The sequence below is a fragment of the Terrapene carolina genome, unplaced genomic scaffold, assembly GCF_002925995.2.
Source record: "Terrapene carolina triunguis isolate 2854851 unplaced genomic scaffold, T_m_triunguis-2.0 Scaffold395, whole genome shotgun sequence".
Classification (NCBI taxonomy): domain Eukaryota; kingdom Metazoa; phylum Chordata; order Testudines; family Emydidae; genus Terrapene; species Terrapene triunguis.
The window spans coordinates 234909-253686 of record NW_020664746.1 but is presented as its reverse complement, the minus strand read 5'-3'; the positions used below and the strand labels follow the sequence as shown (position 1 = coordinate 253686).

Here is an 18778-nt window from a genome sequence, read left to right as displayed (position 1 = left end):
TCTATCAACGGGCAGAAATAACTTTTATAACCTCTTAACCTTATATAGAGTATAAAAGTGTTTCTAGCTACATCCCACATCCCAGAAGGTAAAGCTTTTATCTCATGAAGTTCTGTCTTTAACAATGTATCCCTCCCCTGTGGCTTGTGGCTCTCTCCCATGTTTGGGATGGTAGCCTGATGTTGCCCTCTATCTGTAGAGCCTACTGATTGGATGGATTTTCTCCAATCTCAAGAACTCCCTTTAACTCTTTTATTTGTTCATTCATCAAGTATTACATAAATCAGCTGTGATGTCTTTTAGGATGAGAAAAGGTCATTTCCTATATAGGCGTAATATCTGTAGGAGAGAGATGCAAGTGCAGATGGAAATAAGATATATAAGCTTTCATCTAAAAAATCTCCTGCTGGGTTCATAGCTAATCACAAACAGCTACCCTAAAAGCTCTTTTGTGAGTCACCCTCTCTTTTCACAGAAAATATAAGGGCAAATCCAAGTGCAAATCTTCAGTATTCAAACCTTGGGCTGATTACTGGGAGGCATGCGTGCATTCAGTAGGTCCTTCTGTTTCTTTAAATAAGCTCAATAATACTCTTTTTATTTATAGGGTGCCCAAAGTACAAAGGGTGAAATGCAGGATGGCTGCAAAGAAAAGAAAAAGAAAAAAAAACAGCTGAAGATAGCAATTCACAAGGGTTCAGTAATTCAGTACTGTTGATTCTATAAAGACCCACAGCTTTTATTATCCACTGATTCTTTGAGGGGGAAAACTCGCAATTATGAGCTTGTAAGAAAAGGAATATCTGCTTCTCTTATATAAGAGCAGCATTCACTGAAAAGGCCTTTTAAAACCAAGGCAGTCCACCAAACATTTCAGGTCTGCTTTCAGATAGTTTCCCTCTTGTGTGACTGAACAGCTGAAGAAGTTGTGCACAATTACACACAAAGTCCTTTTTAAAAAAACAACAACGAAAAGTATTTCAATTGAAAGCCAGGGTCTCTCCATTTCAGCTGCAAGAACAGTACCAGTTTACCCTCTTTTGTTGCACTCACAGGGTTCAGAATCTACCCCAGCTGTTAAAGGTCCATTGTCTTTATTCCCATTGCTTCTGGGGTCTCTGGAGGACCCTCAAGTTTTAAAAAGCTTATTCTGGTTACGACACAGGAACTGGGGTTAAAAGGAAGGGAAAATATACAAATCCTAAACTGTCCCTAAAGTGATCATCTCTTCTGTCAGCGCAACGCTTGGCTACTGAACAAAAGCCATTAGTTTCAGCATCTGTCCCTTCACACATCTAATCCTGCCCGATGTGTCCACTGGAAAGGAACACTCTCCCCTCACCTCCTCAACGCACAGCTTCAGCCCCTACCTTTCACCGACAACAGAAAACTAGCCCCCTTTACCACACGCACATACACACAAAACTGAGCACCATTTGGAAAGTAAAGAGAGCTAAGGGTTGCTAGTCTGAGCTACTGAAACAAGTGAGATTTAAAGATACACAAAAAGGATTTGGATTTTAAATGTCTCCTTGCTGACCATGCTGCTTCCTTCACTGCCAAAGACTGCAAAGAGGACTTCAAAACTCCCTCCTCCCTTTTAAAAATAAATTTCCCCTTTTCTCTTTTAGACTGTACACACACCGTTCATCCCCGTTCCTTCCTGACAGATTTTAATTTGTGGCAATGAGAGAGAAGGGGGGCTGTTCTTCCCCCACATACACCCACGTGTTGGCACTCCAGAACACAAACCCAGGGACCCGGGGGTAAAACCCGATCTCCTTGATCTCAGTAACAGCGGCATGTGACAGAAAGCAGCATGTGCAGCAGCAGGGGCAGCGCTCTGCCTTTCCTATGGACTCCAGGACACCACGAGAGCAGCATGGAAACTCCAGATCATACAGCATAAAGCTGCCCACTTGCTCAGACAAAAACAGCCGCTTCCTAGGAGGTGGAGCAGCTCCCTCCAGCCCTGGCATCTCACAGGCGAGGGGAAGGATGGGGAAAGGTATCTCCAGCCCGGGTGTCGGGCTTGCTCCCCAGCCCTGGCATGGATGGGGGGTTAGTTCTCTCCAGATGAGAGAGGGGACGGGGGCAGCTCCGTCCAGCACGTCCCTCCCCTGGAAGCCCCGGGGACAGCGCGCTCCCTGGGGAGCAGGGGCTGCAGGGCCCCAGCCCCTTACCTGGCAGACTCTTGTGCGCCGTGTTGCCCATCACTCCACGCGGCGGGGGGCGGACGGTCTGCGGGCCCGGGGCTGCGCTGCGCTCCGAAGGGCCATTTGCCGGGGGCTGGGAGCGTCTTCTGCAGTGCCCGGGCTCCGCTCAGCGAGGCTCCCCACACCGCAGCCCGAGCCGCACTGAGCCAGTAGCTCCCCGAGCTCCCCGCGGCCGGGCCGCCTCCAGGGGGCTGGGCGCGGGCTCAGAGCCCGCCCTGCCGGGGCGGAGCCGGCAGCGGCAGGAACCTGGCCCTGGCGCTCAGTGGGGGCTGCAGGGCAAGACAATAGGGGAAGCTCCAGGGCGCTGCGGGGGGATTCCGCGTCTGAACCAGCTAATGAGCGGGGAGGCTGGGAAGCGCCTGCTGGGCAGTGAGGCGGGGGTGTGCTGCCCCTACTAACGCCCAGTGGGCCTGCTAGTCCGGCCATGCAAACGGCGACCTGCCCTTTTGAGCGTGCATGGGGAGGGTGATCCTATCCAACAGGGTAAGGACAGCTACTTCCAAGGACCCCTCAGTTCTGTTATAATAAGGGCGCCCCACACGTTGGAGAGCCTACAGGGTGTATGCAAGACCCTCCACTACTGCTAGAAATGCAACAAAAAAAACCCCACAACCTACAAAATTCTTACCTAGCACCGAGAGGGCTTAGCTTACAGGCTGAAGGAGGAGACCATTCTCTTTACGTTTCTGCTTTAGAAAAATCAATCACTATCATTTTTACCAGGCTCAGACCACGCTAGTGATTCAAGCTTTGTTCTCAGAACAGATAGTTACCACTAAAAACTTTCTTTCAAAAGTTTCATTTGGGGAAGATGGTCCAGTGGTTAAAAGGGAGACTTGAGCTCTGTTCTCACTTATTTGCTGTATGACTGCTCTGTGATTCAGCAAAAACAAGGAGTCCTCGGGGCACCTTAGAGACTAAGACATTTATGTGGGCATAAGCTTTCAGGGGCTAAAACCCACTTCGTCAGATGCAGATCTGTTCTAACCCACAAAAGCTTATGCCCACATAAATTTGTTAGTCTCTAAGGTGCCACAAGGACTCCATGTTGTTTTTACTGATACAGACTAACACGGCTACCCCTCTGAAATCTGTGACTCAGTTTTCCCACTTGAGAACCAAGGACAATAACACTTCCCACAGCACAGAGGTTTTGTTTTGATAAATTCAGTAATAGTTGCGGGGCACTCAGCCATTATGATAATGAAGGCCATAGAAGCAGTCAGTTGGAAGTGCAGCATTCACAATATTATAATTGTGATTTTTATATAACGGCAAATTTAGAAGAGCCATGAGACAAATTGTCTATAGGTGTTACAGTTCTGAAGAAAATGTGAGCCGAGTGTAACCTATAAAGAGATGTCTGAGCCCACAAAGTCTGGAACAGTAGCTCTGAAGTGTTAATTCAGATCACCAGTGATGATAATTTAGATATCATAATTGTTAACCATTTCATTCCTCATGTAAGAAGGGACAGAGAGAATCACAGATCTCCACCATCTACGAGTGATGTCTTACATTGGTGCCACAAGACAGTTGCAGCTGGGAGATATCACCACTTATTCTTGTCCTCTCTATCAAGGAGGCAAGCCCAAAGAACACTGGGTACATTGATGCCTCACTGAGGGGGAACTAAGCTCAGGGGTGCTGAAACAATTTGTATAGTGGGGATGCTGAGAGCCATTGAACCAAACTGTAAACCTTGTATATGATGGAAACCACTTCAAGCCAGGGGGTGCTGCCGCACCCCCAGCACTCCTAGTTCTAAAGAGCACACACGATCATATTTTGAATGTCTATGCAATCTACAGCCACAGATATCTAATTTGTGAGACAAGAGTGGCGCTTATGATGGCGGAGCTTAGACCAATACCACCAAGCAAGATAAACCAATTGGGTCAGATTTTTATCTCATTTACACAGGTAAAAATCTAGAGCAATTACAAGGCAATGACTCTGGATTTACACTGGCCCACCTGAGAGCAGAGTCTTGTCCATTGTGTAAAAGCTGAAATGACAGTCTAAAAGCTAAGGCATGTAGAACTTGGTCAAGTAAGGCTGAGGATAGCAGAGGGGACAAAAAGATCTAATTCCCAGTATTATGCCATGATACAGATTTGTTACAAAAGGCCTTATCAAATGAGACACCAGCAGCTGTTCTCAAAAGAGCCTGCACCCATCTGCTGTCTTCTTAGGTTAGCATATGTTGTACCACCGGCTTGGTTGCCCTGAGCTGCAAAGACATACGCAGAAATTGTCAAAGGACATGAGCGCACTCACTGAAGCATGTTCCCCTTCAAGGGGAAGGAGGAGGAAAAGTTCAGTCATGTTATCTACACTGAGAGAAAGTCCTCGTATCACTAGAGAACACCGAAGGTGAGGCTTCAGCTAATGCAAACAACTCCCCCAGCAAGAAGAGGCAGTTATTTTACGACTTAACAGCCTCAGATTGCAAGGAGAGCTATAGAGGGGCTATTCTACAACTGGGTTTCTTCCACTGCATGTAGGCTGTAGCAACACCTGGGCTGTGCTTTCAAACACGTCTACTGTGCACTCTCCCCCTAGGGGCACCAGGTGGGGAGACAGCTCCTTGTCCCTCTTTCCCCACCCTTACACACCTGCACTGGGACAGGGGAAATCCTTCCCACAGACTGTTCCAAACCACCCAAAACCAGATACAAACAGAATAAAGTAAAATGGAAATCTACATCCTGGTGACACTGAGGCAGCTTAGGGAATGCAATCAAGTTTCCTAAATTTAATATTTTGTTAAAACAGCAGTTTCACCCAATATGATATAACTAGCCTGAGAAATGCTCAAGGAACGTGATTTCTCCCCCTCTCCTGAAGTACCCAAAAGAAACCACAGCGCAAGTGCAAGAGAACCAGAAACTGACATGGATTAATTTGGAAACAGAAAGTGAAATTGAGCAGTCCAGGCTCATTTTCCAAGCTTGGAGAAATGCAAAAAGGAAACCAACTGTCTGAGTAGTGAAAAACTGTTAAGAGCTCAAGAGAATTTTAAAAATCTTCCAGCTTCAGCAATTGGAGGAGTTATTGATAACACATTTCAAGAATATTTTTTTGTTAGCCAGATGATTATCTTGACAGAGAACCAGGGCCGGCTCTAGGATTTTTGCCGCCCCAAGCAAAATCAATTTTGGCCGCCCTGCCCCCCGTTTTTTTCTTACCCCACCCCCTGGCCCCGCCTCAACTCCATCCCTTCCCCAAATCCCCAGCCCTGCCTCCTCCCCCCAGGCTCTCAAGCCTAGGAGGGAGGGGGAGAAGCGGCGCGCGCGCCGCGGCCACTCGGAGTCTCCCCCTCCCTCCCAGGCTCTCAAGCCTGGGAGGGAGGGGGAGCAGCGGCACGCGAATCAGCTGTTTCGCGCGCCGCACCGCTCGGGATCTCCCCCTCCCTCCCAGGTTTGAGAGCCTGGGAGGGAGGGCGAGCAGCGGCGCACGAATTGGCGCACGAGCGGCGGCAGCAGCGAAGGTGAGCTAGGGCGGCCGGGGCACATTTTTAGGGGCGGCATTCTGGTGCCGGCCATGCCGCCCCTAAAAATGTGCCGTCCCAAGCACCAGCTTGTTTTGCTGGTGCCTAGAGCCGACCCTGCAGAGAACTCTCCTATAGCTTTTCCACACAAACACATACCCTGACAGCGGGACAGAATTAAACTGAAGTTATAGATTTACTGCACACTAAGCCCAGGCTCCAACTCAGGTTGAGCCCAAGCCCTGCCTCCATCCACACACAAATCAGTCTGAGTCAGGTCAGAAAGCACGCAGGACCTTGGTCCTAGGACCCTGGTCAGCACCAAGCCCTGTTATTTTGCTGTGTGGACGCTGCAGAGCACTGTCAAGAGGTCTGAGTAGTGCAAAGAAACAGCTGGGCTATCATGCACAGGCAAGAGATGCAATTCGGAAAGTGTCTTATTATCAATGTGTGCAAAAAAGAATTTTTATTAGATACCCTGGGCTGTATTTGGGTTTTAAGCCACAGGGTGACAATCATATAAAAGTAATCTCTCAGGAGATGGGAATAATTTATTAGGAACAACTAAATCTCCATTGATTGACAACAAACTGATATATGTATCAAATGACCCACATGCTGTCTGTTAATCCCCTTCGGGCGAGGGGGAGGAGGAGGGTTGGGATGAAAGGTGCTATGTAAATGTAAACATTATTGTTATCACTCGGCATTCTTACGTTTCTAACAGGTAGCAGTAAATAATTACAGGCTAATCTCTTTTGAGAACAGCCAGGTGAAGTGTTGACAATTTGTAGACCATTTCTGTTTTGGGAACAGAACCTGCAGTGCTTGAGAGGAATCATTTCTTCCTGTTTTGGATCATCATGTACATTAGCCATCAAACCTTCCCTTTCCATAAAACGGAACAACTGTGCAGGTAGACAGATTTACTGGCTGCTGTGGGGCAAGCCTCCTGTTTATTCTTGTGCTGCTGCATATGGTCAGAATCAATTCCCTTTTACTCTGCTGAACTCCCTTCTCACACCTTAGTCGCATCTTCTTGCTCCTCCCTCTTTTCTGGCCTCCAAAACACTTGTCCTCAAAATTTCAGGGAGACCAGATTGCTGCCACCAGACACCTCTCACTCTGGGATTTAGGGGCATATCACACTCCTGGCCTCATGAGCTTCCTACCCATCATGAAATCAGATTCAATATTCGCCCTATTGGCTTTCAAACTGTCCATGGAGTCTTTCCAACCCACTCCTCTCTAACCTTGCTTTCCCTCCGGTCCACTGACTCACTCCAGCCTTGGTCTCCTACCCCATCACTCTACATTTTGGGTTGCAGGTATAAGAGTCAATCCCTCTGATTGGAACTCTGTCCTGCCAAGCCACTTCCCTCTATTTAAAGCTTCCTTTCCTGCCGATAGCTTAGGGGTGGCAATCTGAGCAGCATCTGTGCATGAAAGATGCTCTATAAACATAAACCAATCTAATGTAGACTTCCACAGCCCTACCAGGCATTCAGGAATGGAGATGCTAACTTGGGCGCCACACTATCTGAAAAGGCATAGAAATGGCGGAATAATATTCTCTGAGATGTGAGGCAGTAGGGACATACTTCATCTCCGGGAACAAATATACTGAAGTCAGAATACACTATTACAGTATTATAGAACTCATTCCTCTTATAGTGTAAGCACACACACAGAGAGAACGGCTTTCTTTTGCAGCAGTCTGGTTGATGATAGATATGTTTACAAATATAGATTACGCTCTTACTGGCACCCGGTGCTTTCTTCCCCATAAACTGGGTAAACGGACTGATTCTGTCTTGGCAGAGGGAGGGTCATTAGAGAAGGGATTCGACATTTGATTTAAGTGTCAAAGGAAAGATAAAGCAAAAGCATCTTCACTCATCTTGCAACTTTCTAATCTCACTGCCTCCAAGAACCGATGGGCTGAGAGCATTGAGAATAGCAGCTGCTGGTTACGGCAGAGCAAACCGTAAAAGCTGTTTCTCCACTTCCCATAGTACACAATTAAGAGGTATTTGTTTAGGAGGGATTCATGTACATCATGGCCTCAGTTGCTGTACAGAGCTATCCTGCCACCCACACATTCCAAATGCTGAAAGCAGTTACCTTCCTCCCCTGCTCCTAAGTGCTATCACAGGATACTTACAGGTCATGCAAAGAAACTTAAAAAAAAAAAAAAAATTAAGGGAAGCAGGCGCTTCCAGTGCAGCAGTAGGAAAACCTACACCATCCAAAGAACTTCTTGAACTGGCCTTGACGGCTGAGCAATTGAAGCTGTTTCCTGCCTGGAATCCCTATGGCCTCCAAGAGATTTGGTGATGGTGGGGCTTTTTTGTTTATTTCATGTCCCTGAGAGCGCACCTCCGTCTTCAGGGTGGTCAGGGCAGGATGCAGGAGTGGCCACAAAGCTCTGACACACATCCCTAAGCCACCCTCATCTGAATATGGAAGTGCAGCCCACCGTGATGAGAGATCCCTGCCAGCAATGCTCTGATTTGAGCAGAATGATTTTGTTTTGATGAAGGAGCAATGCCCATTTGCACAGGCCACACCCCTATATTTCAAACGAGGGCAGCTGCAATATGCTCTATTTGATACAATACAGGGGAGACTCTGGGACTCTTGGCAAGTTGCCTGCAAAACCCTCAGCTGGGCAAAGTTTGGGCCTTATAGATGAAGGGGTTCACATGAAAGGGGACAAGGAAATAGCAAAACAATACAGCTTAACAGTATATTTAACTGAGTACAGTGCCGCTCATACCAGCCCTATCCCAAAAAGACTTGCAGGGTGAAATAATACATTTACAGAGATAAATGTTAAATAAATGAAGAGGGAGAGATTAGGTGCAGAAGAGAAGGTGCTTGTACCAACAGTGGTGAGGCTGTGTGGAAAGGCAGAGCAGAGGGTGGAGCTAGCTGAGCAAAGGCAGTAGGGGAGAGAGACAATGAAAGCATCATTTTAAGGGAAGGCCCAGCTGTGTTTGATTTCAAGTTTGGTTTTGTAATACATTTGAACCTCTTTAGAAGGATCAGTACCTGCCTCACTGAGAGCAAATGGAAATGCATTGCCTTGGGTTATTCTCTCCCCTCCTACCTGGACATTTTAGATGCAAAAGAGAGAGGTGCTCACAATGACTTAACACAGAATTTGAACCCACATTTCCAAAGGCAACAGGCTGGACCATCATTATCCTAAGATTTTTATTTTTAAATTACAGGCAAATACCCTTTCTGGGGACGGGGGGGGGGGGGGGGGGGGAATTTTTCAACACCATTTGGAAACAGACATGGGCAAGTCCCCTTATTGTTAATGGGATGTCACCATCATCTATTTGTCCTCAGCACCACTATCAACACATAAATCTGCAAGCACTCTTTAGCATCAGCCCAAGAAAGCATTTAAAAGAAAGCATATGTAGCTCAGCCTTCACTAGATGCATAACATGTCCTCCCTTTTCTTTTTAAACCAAATGTTGCCCATGTAATTCTAACACAAAGGAATAGGTTGTAGGCTGTGTTATCAAATGAGTCATCGTTTTATGTGACAATACAATATGATTTGGATAATGCTTGGCACGCATGTATGGATTATAAATTATATCCTGTACATCCAGACTTTTGGTACTGTGGTCCAATGGCTGAAGCAGGGAGCTAGAAAGTCAGGTCTTCTGGGTTCTCAGCCACTACCTTGTTATGTAACCTTAGAACGTCACTTAACCGCTCTCTGACTCATTTTCCTCCTCTGCAAAATAGCGATAATGCATCCCTACATCTCACAGGAGGGTTGTAAGACATCTTTAGTTAATGTTTGTAAAAGGGCTTTGATATCCTTGAATGAAAGATGTTACATAAGTGCAAAATTATTTTAAAAAGTGAAAGAAAGATAGACACACTGTTCCTTCATCTGACTGATCACAGTCATCTTCCATGCAATAGGCTAATGAAAATTCCCAGAACACAGATCTTGCATGGGTCACATACCAGACACAGGTTAATTCAAAGTAATGGATAATGGTCAGAAATATTGGGAGTGGCAGGCAATGAGAGGGGAGAGCAGGAGAGCTTCAAAGTATGATCCTTGTGATAATTTCTGATTAATATTGACACAGGGGGGACTAAAAGTGCTCAATTCATTTTCCATAGGACAACTGAACAGCCATCAGACTGGAACAGTTTTTGATCACAATTGTTTGGGGTGGATTCAAAGCAGCAACCCATAGTTCAACACCTGTAAATCCCATTGCCAATCCCCTAAACCACACAACTCCCTGTGTTTTTGTTACATATGAACAGACCCATATTTGGTAAAGGGCACTCAGCCAGTGATAAGACCTGACACTCATTTCAGAAGCTCCCACCTGTCCTTTGGTTAGCTGCATTCTTACTGAATCCATGAAGCTTGGCTCTGTGTGTCTAAAAGCAATCAACATGCCAGTGTTAGAATATGGCAGCCTCTGGCTGCATACAAGGAAGATGGGTTCATGGGATGCAAATGCCCAGGGAGGAATTGTGGTAGCATAAGAAATCCCCACAGAGGGTGAAACGGGGGCAGAGGAAATTAAAAACCAGGATCCATATTTGCTGGCATGAGGGTTTCTTCTAACCCCTTGAAAAGCTATGACTGCCTGCCAAGAGAAATCTGCTGTAATTGGAACACAGCTGGGATGGATAATTGGTCAACCCTGGAACTGACTGCAAATGGGCTTTTTCCCCAAACACCAGCAAGGAGAGGGAGGCTACTCCTGTAGAATGTAGTTAAACAGGCTGTCAGAAGTGGCCTCAGAGCCCTTGGGGGAAAAAAGGGAACCAGAAAGATATTCAAACATCACAAGACTTCCTATGCTTTGAGATCTCTCAACTGTTATTTGTTTCTGTGTCCAGGGCAGTGTTTACAAGGGGCATTTAAAATACATTCACTAAAAATACCTGGGTCCACTGACTCGTGCTCCAGTGCTAAACATAGCAGTGTAGACGCTGGAGTGTAGCCTGGGCTCTGAGATCCTCCCACCTTGCCAAGTTTCAGAGCTCAGGCCCGAACATCCACATGGCTATTTTTAGCTAGGCAGCGCAAGCCCCACAAGCCAGAGTCAGTTGACCTAGGCTCTGAGACTTGCTGCCGCTGGTCTTTTTTTTTTTTTTTTTTTTTTTTTGCGGTCTGCTCAGTCCACTAAATGTTAAAAATAAAAATAGGTAGTGGGGAGGCTGAATGGGATGGAATAGGTATGGGGATACAGAGCCTTGAAACTCTAGATCACAAGTTCAAATCCATCCATGGTCAACTGTGGTCAGAGGTGGTTCCCATCTGATGGCTCTTAGATGATTTACATGCAGTGAGTTCAGTCCCAAGTGGACAAGTGTCCACATCACATGTGGCACAAATTGTCATCCTTGCTTGTAGTCTAAGCAGAGAGCCATGGACTGGAGGGGCCAAGAGCTAGTCCCTAATAGTGGTCTGTCTAGGTCAGGGACATAGAAAGCTTACACGCTCACTGGTGGCTGTGCCTGTTGTGTAGCTGCACAGAAGACTGGCAATCTACGAACGCAAAACGTTCGTAAGCACTAAATTCATGGAGGAAAAATCCATGCAGGGGCTGCCAGCACTTATATGCAAGCTTAATTTAAAAAACCAAATTCTTTGTTCTTACAACCTTGTGTTCTCCATTAAATGCATCAAACACAAACTGGGAAAGTGATGACTCAAAGGTGCACCACGCATCTCAAGGGCTCTGGATAAAGATCTCAAACCACTTGACTGCAGTTCTCGTGGTTACCATGATTTCATAGGGCGCCTCAGACACATGCGTTTCTATTGAACCTACGAAGTATTCGCCCCCTCTGTCCCTGCATGCAATTGATTAGGAAAGGAACTGAGAGCTCAAGGCCTAGGTCTCTACTCACTGTCAGCGGAGAATGGATTAATCATGATGCTTGCTGTGGATTCTGAGCAACCCACAGGGATTTTGAAAAGAATAAGAATCTATGCAAAGGCAGGGGCAGGTTTTGAGCTTTATTTACCATACCAGGTGTAATCCCGGATTGAAGTAAGATGGACCAACCAAGTTGCAGGGCACCCCAAATATTTGCGCACAGACAGAATTCCACACAGGGATTTCTCTCTCCTGGGTGGAAGAAGATGGTAGTGTCAGTGTTTTCTACAGCAGCCTTCTTTGTCCACTGGAAAGGGCCTTCCGGGAGCTGGGATCCAAGTTATCTCCCACTGATGCCATGGAGAGTGCCCCCTGGGGCTACATTAACTCTTTTGCAGTGGACCTTCCATAGGGGAGAGCCAGAGGAAACCCTTCTGGTCTCCAACAGAGAGAGACTCCCCTCTTAGGGGAGTTCTCAGGTTTTCACCCCCTTCCTCTGATATGAGCCTAGGAGAGGGCAATCCAGACTGTGGTTTCTTTGATAACTGGGAAGGACAGCAAGTATGGACAGTGGAGTCTTTCTGTGCACAGACACTTCGGTTGTGCCATTAGGGCTTTGTAATGACTTTCATCTGACCTACCTGTGTAGCTCACGAGTGCTGGGCTGTACACACTGCTTTGCACAGCTAGGAGCAATTACCTTCTGAAGATGGGGGAAGGGACAAATGGGTGGTAGTGTATTCACAGAATCATAGAAGATTAGGGTTGGAAGAGACCTCAGGAGGTCATCTAGTCCAACCCCCTGCTCAAAGCAGGACCAACCCCAACTAAATTATCCCAACCAGGGCTTTGTCAAGCCGGGCCTTAAAAACATCTAAGGATGGAGATTCCACCACCTCCCTAAGTAACCCATTCCAATGCTTCACCACCCTCCTAGTGAAATAGTTTTTCCTAATATCCAACCTAGACCTCCCCCACTGCAACTTAAGACCATTGCTCCTTGTTCTGTCATCTACCACCACTGAGAATACCCTAGCTCCATCCTCTTTGGAACCCCCCTTCAGGTAGTTGATGGCTGCTATCAAATCCCCCCTCACTCTGCTCTTCTGAAGACTAAATAAGCCCAGTTCCCTAAGCCTCTCCTCATAAATCATGTGCCCCAGCCCCCTAATAATTTTCGTTGCCCTCTGCTGGACTCTCTCCAATTTGTCCACATCCTTTCTGTAGTGGGGGACCCAAAACTGGATGCAATACTCCAGATGTGTATTGAAAAATTCAGGTAGTCAAAATTGCTAACGTTACATTGGCATCCTGCGAACCCACCAACCCCAAAATGGAGCCAACATAATACACATCCTGCCCAAACTAGCAACCTTTCATCGTATGCAAACTAGGGTTATCAACTTTCTAGTTGCACAAAACCAAACACTCTAGCCCCGTCCCTTCCTTGGGGCCCCGCCCCCTGCTCACTACATTCCCCCTCCCTCAGTGGCTTGTTCTCCCTGACTCCCACTCACTTTCACTGGGCTGGGGCAGGGGGTTGGGGTGCAGAAGGGGGTGAGGGCTCTAACTGAGGGTGCTGGCTTCGGGATGGGACCAGAAATGAGGGGTTCATGGTATGGGAGGGGGCTCCAGGCTGGGACAGGGAGTTGGGGTACACGAGGGGGTATAGGCTCTGGACTTGGGCAAGTGATGAGGGGTTTGGGGTGCAGGAGGGGGCTACAGGTTGGGGGGTGGAGCCGAGGGATTCAGAGTGCAGAAGGGGGCTGCGGGTTGAGGGAGGGGGTTGAGGTGCAGGAGGGGGTAAGGGCTTTGGGGTGGGGCCAGGGATGAGGGGTTCAGAGTGTGGGAGGGGGCTCTGGGCTAGGGCAGGAGGTTGGGGTGCAGGAGGGGGCTCCAGGTTTGGGGGGGGCTCAGGGCTGAGGCAGGGGGTCAGGGTGCAGGAGGGGGTACAGGCTTTGGGCTGGGGCCAGGGATGAGGGCTTTGGGGTGCAGCATGGGGCTTTAGGGTTTTGGGGGGGCTCAGGGCTGGGGCAGGGGATTGGGGCTCTGGGTCGGGGCACGGGCTTACCTCGGGTGGCTCCCGGTCAGCAGGGCTAAGGCAGGCTAGTCCCTAGCTGTCCTGGCACTGCGCTGTGCCCCAGAAGTGGCCAGCAGGTCCGGCTCCTAGGCGGGGGAGGAGAGGGCAGGAGGCTCCATGTGCCATTCTCGCCCGCAGGCACCGCCCCCCCCCCCAGCTCCCATCAGCCTGTTTGCGGCCAATGGGAGTGCGGAGCCAGCGCTCGGGGTGGGGGCAGCATGCGGAACTCTGTGGGCCCCACCCCACCTAGGAGCTGGACCTGCCGGCCACTTCCGGGGTGCAGCACAGTGCCAGGACAGATAGGGACTAGCCTGCCTTAGATCCGCAACACCACTGACCGGACTTCAAACAGCCTGGTTAACGGTGCTGACCGGAGACGCCAGGGTCCCTTTTCGACCGGGTGTTCCGGTTGAAAACCAAACACCTGATCACCCTAATGCAAACCTCCCTCCCATGCTCTGAGCTAGTGGCATCAGACTGTGTCGCAACATAGCTAGCCTAGGGCCTGATCCTTCCAGCCCTTACTCATGTGAGTAGCCCTTACCTAAAGAGTCCAATAGGCTTTAGGGGGACTCAGGTGAGTAAGGATTTCCAGAATCAGGTCTTTAGGCTGTCAACTCCTCAGGACATGGATTGTGGCTATTCTCTTTGTAAAGCACCATGTACAATCGTAGCACTAGGTATAAATGTTAAAATTATTTCTTCGAGAGATTGTCCTTTCAGCATTTTAACACCCAGCCCTAACCGTATGTGTGGCATGCTACCACCCTTACCACAGACCAGACAAATTCAAGTGATAAAGAATCCAGTCTGCGCTGTTCTTCTCAGGGCACATAACATAAAACATGATTTATAGATTTTTTATATACACACACACACACACACGACCATTTATTCATCCTCTTAGCAAACAGTCCGGGAAAGCTTGGCTTAAACATTTCTGAATTGTGCAATTCTCTGCTCAGACAATCAATCCTTAGCTGAGAGTCTTCAAGGAAAGACATCATGTTGCAGGAATGCTGTAGAAGCTGTCGCAAATACTGTTCCCTTTGTTGAGAATAGCATCTTTGCCTTGGATTTTTTTTCCCTTCCCCTTTTAATTTCATGAAACAGGGCCCAGTTCCAGAAAGCAAGCAGAACGTCGTTAGATTTTGCTTGTACTTTACTGGAAGGCTGAGAAACCAGATTTTAAAAATGTGCTCAGTGGGCGTTTGGTGGGACGAATTCTATCTCATAGCTCAATATTTTTTAGAGAGAGAGAGAGAGAGAGAGAGAAAGAGAGAGAGAAATAGCTCTGTTGCATATGGTGGATGCTTTTTCTTTTTAAGCACGTAGCCTACGTAGTTCCAGCTTTCCTTGCAGTTAAAGAAGCATGGTAGCTGGTTTTAAATCAAATATTTCTGCAAGAGGCTGCACAGTTCAGCCTTTTCCAGAACGGTTTGCACAGAAATTCACAAGCATTTATCCCAAATTTATGCCGAATGAGAAATAAACAAGTTTGCTGCTTTAAAGAATTGCTTATGTGAGCTCTTTGGGGCAGGGGCTGTCTTTTTGGTCTGAGTTTATACAGTGCCGAGCACAATGGGGTCCTGGTCAGTGGCTCTTAGGCGCTATCCCAATACAGATAAAGAATAGTAAGAATAATGCCTTCTGCAAAACATGGCTATTATTGGACCACGTTAAACCTGCTGGCTTTAGTATTACTATTCTAGAGATGAACATGGCCCATTCTATTTAAAGACATTGTACAAGTGTTGGACCTGATTCATCTTCAGGCTGTTTTTAAAAGGGGTTGGTTGCAGACTTGGAGTGATCCTGGATTTACATGGGAAAGAGAACAGTATCAGGGCCAGGGTCTCCACTCCTTACAAACGCTTGTACAACTCTCAGGGCCCCTTTCAGTGTTGCCTTTCATGACCTTTGTGCTTGCTAGTCTGGGCCAAAGGGGCCATAGGGCAGATCTAAGCCTGCCCGCCCCCAGGAATGCCTCCTACTACATCTGGATCCTCTGCTAGGTGCAGAAGCAGCTCCTCCCCCACACCTCAATGGTGATTCAGCACCCTTCCAATGGCCAATAAGGGCCACTGCAACAGAGGAGCAAGTTGGGCTGCCCTAGCATGCACTGGGGTCAAACTGGCCCCTGGCAGCTTTTCAATGAGGTCAGTTCAATCTGCCTCCCCTCTGTCCTTTTGCTGGCACCTGTAATAGCACAGGGACAAATCTGGCTCTCAGGGCTGGCCTACACTGCGAATTTACATCCGAGTAGCTCCGTCTCTCAGGAGTGTGAAAAACCCACACCCCTAAGAGATCTAGCTATGCAGCCTAACCCCCAGTTTAGACAGTGCTAGGTCATGAGAAGAATTCTTCCATTGACCTTGTTACTGCCTCTTAGGGAGGTGGATTATCAGCGCCAATGGGAGAACCCCATACCCTGATTCTGCTCTCACAGTTACGCCAGTGAAAATCAGGAGTGCTTCAACTGAACTTAGTGAAGTTACACTAGTGTAACTATTTGGCCTGTAGGCTTCACCTGAAGTCCTAATTCTCTCTTTGGGGTAGCACAAGTAGTTGCTATGGAGACCTTTCTGCGTCAGAGGCAGAGGGTGATGACTTTAGGTAAGAAAGCAGCAGGTAGGGAGCAATAAGAAAACATTCCTAATGAAAAAAAGATCCTGTTTTCTTGCAAATGATCTTATTAACAGAACAAAGGGAGGGGGAAGGGGTGACAAAACAATTAAAATCTGCTGCACTGGCGGAATTATCTCTACATTAATATTGTCCGTTTTCCATAAAGTATCAGCAATTCTTTAAAAACCTATTGTGTCGGGTTTGTTTTTAGCAGCTAATATTAAAATCTTCCCCAGGGAGACATGGGCCTAACCTGCTATCTCAGCTGTTAAATACAGGATATGTAAAAAACAAAACCACCACCCCCACTCCTCCAAGACTCAGCAACTTAAGGATGGAGATAACAGCCTTGCATCTGTGGAAGACTGTCTTAAAGAGCCCCGTCCTATAGCTTAGGCTTCTGAAGCTGCTGAAAATTGCTTATGTTGGTCAAAATTTCCTTTCCAGTCCACAATGCCGCACTCTTACGCACAGAGATACGTACTGTGGGTATGTCTACACTGCAGCTGGGAGCATGCCTTCCAGCTCAGGCAGACTCACTCATGCTACCTCTCCCTGAGCTAGCACGCTAAAAACAGCAGCATGGCCATGGTGGCGGCACAGGATAGCAGCCCGACCTCCTGGGGGCGCACTCAGGTGGCTAGCCTGAGCCACTGCCCGTGCCACTATGGCTGGCCACACTGCTATTTTTCGTGCAGTAGCTCAATCAGAGCTAATGCGTCTGACTACTCAGGCTGGGAGGTATGCTTCCAGCTACCACGTAAAACATACCCTGGGTCATATTCTTCACTGGAATCAGTGGGGTACTCTGGTTAAAAATCCATGGCACGATGCGGCACGATGCAGCCCTTCGCCAGTATCCCTTGGTGACACAACCCTTTGTTCTGCTCGAGTCAATAGGAGCTCCTAAATCAACCAAGTGGTAAATTCCTGCCACTCTGCTATCACAGGTAACCCTTCTGCCAGGTGTTGTTGGCAGCAACAAGGGCCAGGTACAATATGTGGGAGGTTCCTCTTTATAACTGCAAAACAACCAGCTCCAGAAACCTGGGAAAACTAGATACCTCCCCTGGGCTCCTGTAATAGGCAATACTTCCCAACTCACAAACACTGAGTCTGCGTAGAAAACATGAAAGTCAGAATAATAAGGAAGGGTAGATGGGTGATGAATGGGTGGAGAGGGAATGCTGGTAATTGTATTTACTGAACTCAGTGACCTTCGTCATCATCATTTACCTACCTTTTGATTTTTTAACAGGCAGTTCTGGAGATGCCTTCTGATTCTGCCACTGACTCACTCTTTGACCATGGCAAGTCCCTTTGGGCCAGATTCTGATCTCATCTACACCAGTCTAAATCCAGGCAGAGGAGAACGGTAATCAGCCAGGCCATTTATGCAGTGGTTGGTGCATTGTAGGATAGCACTGAGAGGACTATTTGCACAGATTGCATTCTGCCTATAGTGGGTTATATCCACATGGACACTCAATCAATTAAGCTTGTACCAGCTGGGATCCTATCTCTAGGAGGGTAATTTCCATTCATGGTTGCCCAGTTGACAATCAGTTCATTGCAGGGGTCACTTGCACCAGTTCAGGGAGATCAATCAGCGCTCACTCTGGACAATTTTCCTAGTGTAGACAATAGCTAAGATAAGAATCTGGCTCCCTATTCTTCTGTAAAATGGGGACAGTGATCCATATCCTGCTTTGAGAAGCTATTTGTACAGCTGAAAAGCATTGATACAGGTGCCACATTATTAGGATGTTGAGATATTTAGAAAACTGGCTCATATGCAGAAAACACCAACTGCAAAAGTATGTCTAGAAATGAGAACCGTTTGATAAACAGTGTCAAATATACAACCCCAAATTAGGTCTGGCTTTAAAGAATTTTTAAAAAGGAGGGGCTGTTACAAAACATAATGGGACATTTTGTTCTTTACTTTGTAATTTCAATGAGTACAGCCTTTTGGTTCGGAATTTAACCCTTCACTTGCTGTGCTGTGAAGTTCACAGTGTGAACTCAACCGCAGGATCATTGTGCTAGTGCAGGAGAACGAGACGTGAAATGGACCAGTAACTGAGCAGTTGAGTTACACTGTCCAAGCCCTGTGAAGCGCGAACTGTAAACAAATAGCATAAATGGTAAGAACCAAGTTAGAGGCCAAAATTTTCCAGTGACTTGTGATCCTGGATGCCTCATTTTTTTTTGACAATTGACATGCATTTAAGGGGGCTGATTTTCAGAGGATGGATGCTCAGCACTTTCTGAAGCTCAGGCCAAGGCATCTCAAGCTGACCTCCTAAAAATTAAAGCACCCAGGATCCCTAGTTACTTTTGAAAACCTTGGCCCGATTTTCCAATTTTAATAGTCAGAGGATTATCCATAACAGGAATGGTTTTAAAACATATAACGGGAAATCTTGGCCCTTCTGAAGTACATGGGATCTTTGCCACTGACTTCAGTAAGGTC

At 47.3% G+C, this 18778-nt stretch overlaps 1 protein-coding gene across 2 annotated transcripts in view; it reads right to left on the bottom strand.

Annotated features, from left to right (window-relative positions):
* Positions 1-18778, bottom strand: part of NEURL1B (neuralized E3 ubiquitin protein ligase 1B) — a 216921-nt gene that overhangs the window by 46803 nt on the left and 151340 nt on the right. The window contains exon 1 of one of the 2 annotated variants that reach the window (XM_024199337.3): positions 2184-2349. The exons of the other annotated variant lie outside the window; for it this stretch is intronic. Within the exon in view, the coding sequence (XP_024055105.2) occupies positions 2184-2214 (31 nt within the window). The 5' untranslated portion in view covers positions 2215-2349. Of the gene's footprint in view, positions 1-2183; positions 2350-18778 lie in introns of those variants that run through there. 2 annotated transcript variants of the gene reach the window in all.